This window comes from Triticum aestivum, chromosome 5A, assembly GCF_018294505.1.
Source record: "Triticum aestivum cultivar Chinese Spring chromosome 5A, IWGSC CS RefSeq v2.1, whole genome shotgun sequence".
In the NCBI taxonomy this organism is placed as follows: Eukaryota; Viridiplantae; Streptophyta; class Magnoliopsida; order Poales; family Poaceae; genus Triticum; species Triticum aestivum.
The window spans coordinates 485,654,490-485,661,516 of record NC_057806.1 but is presented as its reverse complement, the minus strand read 5'-3'; the positions used below and the strand labels follow the sequence as shown (position 1 = coordinate 485,661,516).

The window sequence follows — 7,027 nt, the reverse complement described above, 5'->3', positions numbered from 1 at the left end:
TGGACAATAAACAAATATGTTCATTTAGCACTATTTTCCTACCCTCAACTCTTCACAAGGTTCCCTTTTAGTCCATCATCATTTTTTCTGCATATCTTTTTTTCTCTAAGAGGACTCGGATCTATTATGAAGTTTCATAAGAAGTACAAAGCATCCCAAGCATAATCAAAATTACATTAAGGTCCCTGAACCACTGAATGACCATTGTCGCTGCTAGAACGAGCCGCCAACACGCCGTTGCTGCCGCTCCCATACTGGAGCCGGCCAGACCTGACAACCGGGAAGTCTTCGTGCGTAATCGTCGTTTATTGACCCATGAATCAATTCGAAGACCAGCCGCCAAATGACGTCATTGCGTAAGCATGACGAGAAACCCTAACCTCGCCGCCCCGAGGAGCTGGCAGGAATTTTTGTTCTTCCATCTTCCCAAACCGGACAAGCTTGGTCCATTCTAACCAGGAAGCGATACTTTTGCTCACCAGGCATGGGTTTTGACCTAACTTTTCATACTACTCCCCACTTTGGCTTTCCCCTTCGCATCGTCGTGTGCTTCTTTAGTCATATGTCAAGCTCATGTGCGCCATCATGGACGAACATGTGCTAGGTTGTGTGAAAAACAATGCGATGTAAGTAAGGACACCACTTCGAATCGGGTAAGGGGCCAAGTTTGTCCGGTTTAGAAAGACCCCGAACTAAAGGTGAAAACCCAAAAGTAAACTTTCCAAACAATTGAGGGACCAAAGACACACTTGTCTACTTTTATAAACAAACACGTTACTTATTTGCCAAATAAAAAAGAATGCTCATTGATGTTCTTGACGAAAATTGTAAAGTAATTATTTTGCAATTTAGGCATTTGCTTGGAGGTTATCTCTACTCGATCTTACCTCTAAGTAGTGTAGTTTTGTGAACTGAGTGTAGCTTAGATGATTAGGTTTGTTGTGGTGACCCATCAGGGTTTAAGTCCTAGACTTTCATTAGTGATCGCATTTTTCTGAATTTATTTTAGAAGCGACGTTCGGTAGGTGGGAAAAGACATTCCCGTCAAGTACGAGGACGTCTGTGGTCACTTCGATAATCTCTCATAGATGTAGGGTGTGCGCGCGCCCGTGTTCGTAAAGACAAGTGTATATGCATGTATGTGAGCATCTATGTATGTATCGTATTTGCAAGAAAAAAATTGTACTGTTTTGCCTCTAAACACAAGTGATACCAGTACTGTTTTCCTCAAAACAAGAACTTATGTTTTGCCCCCAATTATTTCTGCGAGTTGGTTGGGATTAGAGGAGACCCATGCCCGGCGCCCCGGCCTCGGTAGCTACTGCAGATTCTTTCCTCCATGGCCCGGGTCAATGGGGGACGGTGGGCCCTCCCGACGTGGCCGTATCCAATCGCCTCGGCCCCTCACCCCACGCACGTGCTCTGTTTGCAGAGTCGTTCCTATTGTTTTTCCTTTTAGAAACAGGGTCATTGCCTATTTGAACGCAGGAGGAAAAGCTTCTTTCCCTCTCATCAAAAGAAAAAGAAAAAGAAAAAAAGACAGAGGAGGAAAAGCTTCTGTTCTTTTCGATGATCACGAACGTACGAACGTTCTTTCAGTGTCTGCCGGGTCGGTCGGCGTTCACCACCTGCTGAGGCTCAGCGGCGTCCCATGTTTTCTTTTCGTTTCCAGTTTCTTTTGCGCGTGCGACTTCCCGTGGAAACATCTGCTTCTTTATCCGTTCAGTATCCATCGATGCATTCTTCTTACGTCTGACTTAATAATAATTACAGTATTTAGGAAGAAATTAGGGACCGACTATGTACAGGTTGCCTGGAAAAACAATGTAATTAAATTTTTTTTCCTTAACTTCTTCTTCCTCTCGTCACCGCCACCCGCGGTGTTACCAGGCGCGCCTCGCCACCCTACCCACCCGGAGCCGTCACCTCAACTGAATTGTTCTCGTCCCTACCAGTGACACTACCCCCAGCCACCCAAACACACACCCACACGGACACGCTCTTCTTCTCCTACCTCTCGGCAAACCTAAGCGGGGCGCCGAACCGTCACCACCCCCCCCCCCCCCCCCCCCCCCCTCCCCTACGCCTCCACAAACGCGTTTTAGTTTGGCCAATTTCTTGTACACATGAAATTGATCGGCGCGAGTTGCATTTTCAAGCAACTTGGAAAAAGTACTCCCTCCGTCCCGAATTACTTGCCGTAAAAAGGATGTATTTAGAACTAAAGTACATCTAGATACATCATTTTCTTCAACAAGTATTTTCGGATAGAGGAAGTACTATATCTTAACTTTGCAGGAAGGCCCCGCAGAACATGCATCCAGCATTTGAGCTAAAAAAAATCCTGAACTGAGCTAGGAAGCTAATTGAGCACAGTTAAGCAGTGCATGGCGCCGCACTAGCAGTACGCGCGCATGCGTGAGATATAATACATGACTAGGACAAGTAAGCTATAGTAGCACTCCAGGCAGAGGTAGGGGCCGGGGGGCAGCAGAATAGTTAGCACACGTACACTGGCATGCATATGCATGCAGCAGCGATGGAGATATACACATTTGCACCACTACAGCACCAGTACCATATCCATATATGATAGTATATCCCTTTTTTTTGCAGGAAACCATCTATGATATGATATGATATGTCCATGCCACTATATACCGCGGTGAAAGATACAGCTGCTGCATTCAGGAAATTATATAGCCAGCGCGTGGGAACAGAGCAGGCTTGATGCAGCATGCTGAAAACACATCGATCGATCGTTCGTTCGTCGTCGACCTAGCCAGCCGGCTTCTCCCTCACGACCCCGGGTTGGTACGCGCTCAGCGTCACCGGCACATTTTCTATCTCCTCCCCCTTATATCCTTGCCCTCTTCCCGGGGTAACTCCCGGCCGGTATTTCACACCCACCACTTTGACGTACGCATACTCTTCGGCCCGAGCCAGCGAGCGGGCAACCTCTAGCGTGTGTGCGTGTTCATCTTCCCCGGCCGGCGCGCCGGCTCCTCTCCTCTTGTGGTGCACCGCGGGCTAGGGTTATCTAGGGTTTTATACCTCGTGCGTGTTGGTTGATCGGCCGCTTGGTGATTAGATGGAAGGATCGGGGGCAGGAGGAGGAGGAGGGGGAGGGGAAGGGGCGGTGTCGAAGAAGAAGAGCTCCAAGGAGGGGGAGGAGGAGAGCCTGCCGCCGGGGTTCCGGTTCCACCCCACGGACGAGGAGCTCATCACCTACTACCTCCGCGGCAAGATCGCCGACGCTGGCTTCACCGCTAGGGCCATCACCGAGGTTGACCTCAACAAGTGCGAGCCATGGGATCTCCCAGGTAACTATACCCAGTCAGAAATGTTCTTGAGCGCACGTCAGTGCATGCGTCCGTCTATGCATGTATGCACGACCAGTTCCGTTAGTTCCTTCGACGGGTGTTTCCATGGTTTTGTTTTTCTCCCCTGCCCAAGCAGCATGTATAAGCTGTGCCCTTTTAAAAGACAAATTGACTAGACTTCATACGCGCGTCGATCATGTTTTTCAAAAGCTATATAAAAGCCATAAACAACCTAGCGGTTTTCCTCGAGAGCATATGTGCAGGAGGACTTCATGCATAGATAAATTAATCAAGAATGGCGGATTCTTACAAGTTTAGACAATATATTGTAGAAATTTTGGTTGAGCACAATATACTTAAATATTTAAAACCTTCGTGTTTTGCGCTGTCGTCTCAAGATTATATGTGTCCCTCTCTCGTGGTTTCTTTTTTGGATAATGGAAACAGACAAATCCCCCAACTTCCGCACTTGAAAATGATGGAAACTATTACCATCGAACAACTAATTGGATGTTTGCATGGCTAAACAAATAAATTAAGAAAGGCGGATTCTTACAAAGTTCTACACAATATATTGAACGTACTGATTTCAAGCTTCAATTGTTACTTAACATGCACTCTTCAATTTCTTGTCGTTTGATACAATTTGTTTGGTTAGCTTCTAGCACAATTATACCTTCAACTGTATGATAGTACATGCATGAATATGCTCTTCTCATTTATTTTATTTTGCGTTATCGACTCGAGATTATATGTCTCCCTCTCAGACAACTCCCCCAACTTCTGCACTTAAAATGAGCAGAACTCTACTAATAGTTGTATAGTTAGAAACTATTACTAGCAAACAATTAATGAACTGGATGTTCTATTCTCTCCATGTATGCATGCACCTAGAATTACGATAGAATACTCTTAACCTGTATACATTAACTAACAATTATATGTGTATCATCGTCAATTGATTGAAATCCAGAGAAGGCGAAAATGGGCGAAAAGGAGTGGTACTTCTTCAGCCTAAGGGACCGCAAGTACCCGACCGGCGTGCGAACAAACCGTGCAACTAATGCTGGCTACTGGAAGACTACGGGGAAAGACAAGGAGATATTCACCGGGCAACCGCCATCGGCACAAGAGCTAGTCGGGATGAAGAAAACCCTAGTCTTCTACAAGGGGAGGGCTCCAAGAGGCGAGAAGAGTAACTGGGTCATGCACGAGTACCGCCTCCACCTGAAGCCGGCCTCCAAATCAAACAAGGTATATATGACATCTCTTCAATTTTTCTTCCAGAATATGCAATTTGTTTGTAATTTGCGCTAAGCGATTGCCATGCTAATACGATCATTCTATGTTTTTAAATTTGACTTGATTTATGTATTCTAGGATGAATGGGTGGTGTGCCGCATCTTCGCCAAGAGCCCGGGGGTGAAGAAGTACCCGTCGAGCACCAACGCGCACTCCCGGTCCCACCACCACCCGTACACGCTGGACATGGTCCCGCAGTTCCTCCCGACGCTGCTGGGGCACGACCTGTTCGGCGGCGGCCGCGGGCACCACCACCCCTACATGACCCCCGCCGACCTGGCGGAGCTCTCGCGCTTCGCCAGGGGCACGCCGGGGCTGCACCCGCACATCCAGCCGCACCCCGCCGCCGCCGGCTACCTCAACCCGCCGGGCCCGTTCACGCTCTCCAACCTCAACCTCAACCTCGGGGGCCCGTCGCCGCAGCACGCCCTCCACCACGCCATGTCGATGCCGATGGGCCAGCAGCAGCAGCAGCAGCAGGCGGGCGGCGCCAACGGCCAGGCGATGACGATGGAGCAGCACATGGCCGCGGGGCTCGGCGGCGTCCCGGCCGCCGGAGGGGACGGCGGGTTCGGCGGGGAGGGGCATGCTGCAGGGGGTGCTGGCATGAGGTACCAGAACCTGGACGTAGATCAGATGGTGGAGAGGTACTGGCCTGGTAGCTACTGATGAGTGTACGTAGGTTGTGTACGTGAGACGCCTGGGGTGGCAGGCGATTGTTGACTACAGTACGTAGGAGCAGGGCGATTTGAGTGATGTTTAATCTAGTCTCTTCGTTGTATCATCCATCATCTTCTCTGTTGGTTGTTCTTTGAGCATTTCAGGTTAGCTTTGGTCGTCCGCGCGCCTTGTACACAGACTGTTTGCCTTGCCTAACTGCGCGCTTGTATACATTCAGGATCAGCAGTGAGTTTATAAATAGTACTGGTATACTGTACTTGTTATGCGCGTCTGTGCCAGAGTTAAACGTGCATGCTGCGGATTTCTGAAATCGATTTGTTATTTCGGAGTTCACCACGAATTCAGGACTCACTGGAGAAAACCTAGTGACAGAGCCCTCCTGATCCCCTCCCTCCTCGACCCCTCTCCTCGAGCCGCTGCCGCCCCTCTCCTTGATCCCCTCCCTCCCGATCCGATCTAGAGTTTCGAGCCGCCGTTGCCACTCTCCTCGCTATTGCCGGAGCTCCGCGGGGCAAAGCCGAGGTGGGGGATGATGGCGGCGGCGGGACCTTCCTCTGTCGTGGCTCCGGGATGCGGTTGCGGTGGAGATCCACATGGGTGTCCTAGACGTGTGTGTCGTCCGGCGTCGACGACGCAACGTTAAGGGCCCCTCCGCCGTCGATGGCTCACCCATGCGGGGCGGTGGTTCCGGGCGGGGGTGTGGCTCCAGTCATGCGGTTTCCCTAAGGCAGACCTCACCCACGAGCGTGCTGGATGACGGAGGAGGTTGATTCGGTGGTCCAGACAGGGAAGGGCGTGAATTTGCCAAGGAAAGGTTGGTTCAGCCTCGAACAGAACCGTCACCGGCGGCGCCCACGAGCGTCCTTACCTCCTTCGAGACGTTGTGGGGCGATTCGCGTTCCCTGCGTGCTCCCATGGAAACCCCAAATTCAGCTTTTCCGTTCGTGCGTCGTCGCCCCATGGACCATCATCTTTGGGGTTGTACATCGGCCGGAAGGACAAGTGTTTGGCTTGGTGGCTGGGCTCAGGTATCCGTATCGACGACAACGAGTCTTGATGGCAACGTGCAGCAGAGCCCCGATGCTGGATAATGGGTGCGAGCGGGAGGTTGGCATTGTCCGCCATCGTCGACGGCATAAAGGTCTAGCAAGATCAGTGTATTGATTGCTCCTGAAGATGGGATTGTGAAAAAAAGGTGACGACGAGTTGTAGACATATGCATGCGGTGCACGCTGAAGGTTTGCTAAACCGGTTGATGTTCCTAACTAGCCATCGGGTGGCTTGATGGATTTCTTGATGTGCATGCACATCATCAATCTTGTAGGTAGGGAAAGATATCAATCTTGTAGGTAAGGGAAGATGGCTTTGGGTAGATCTACGTATTTATTTTATAACGTCATGTTGAATAATCCAATAAAGAGGAACATCATCAATCTTGTAGGTAGGGCAACAATTTTCACCAGGAAGATGGCTTTAGGTTGATCTATGTATTTATTTTATAAGGTTATGTTGAATAATGCAATAAAGATGGTTGTGTGCATCACAAAGGCCAAGGGTAATCCTCCTTTTCCGGAAAAAAATGGAGACAACCTAGTACACTACTCCAGCGTAAAGCGACGTTGAATAGTTTTAATCTGAACTTTCAGTGACAAGCGATGGTACGTACGTTAGGAAGTTGTGAGCACGGATTGCCCCAAGTACACTCAAAACGCGCTAACAGC

General features: G+C 49.6%; 1 protein-coding gene across 1 annotated transcript; it reads left to right on the top strand.

Annotated features, from left to right (window-relative positions):
• The first annotated feature begins 2,491 nt into the window (after nt 1–2,491).
• LOC123104240 (NAC domain-containing protein 92) lies at nt 2,492–5,562 on the top strand. The gene is made up of 3 exons (XM_044526007.1): nt 2,492–3,323; nt 4,297–4,577; nt 4,704–5,562. Exons 1-3 carry the CDS (start codon nt 3,092–3,094, stop codon nt 5,292–5,294), a joined length of 1,104 nt encoding a protein of 367 aa, XP_044381942.1. The 5' UTR covers nt 2,492–3,091; the 3' UTR covers nt 5,295–5,562.
• The last annotated feature ends 1,465 nt before the right edge of the window (nt 5,563–7,027 follow it).

What these genes read in the sequence shown, in the direction of transcription:
- LOC123104240 (XM_044526007.1), top strand. Translation starts at nt 3,092, where the DNA reads ATGGAAGGATCGGGGGCAGGAGGAGGAGGAGGGGGAGGGGAAGGGGCG. An exon ending in CGAGCCATGGGATCTCCCAG is followed by an intron (nt 3,324 to 4,296) that starts GTAACTATACCC and finishes ATTGAAATCCAG; the next exon opens with AGAAGGCGAAAATGGGCGAA. An exon ending in CGGCCTCCAAATCAAACAAG is followed by an intron (nt 4,578 to 4,703) that starts GTATATATGACA and finishes TATGTATTCTAG; the next exon opens with GATGAATGGGTGGTGTGCCG.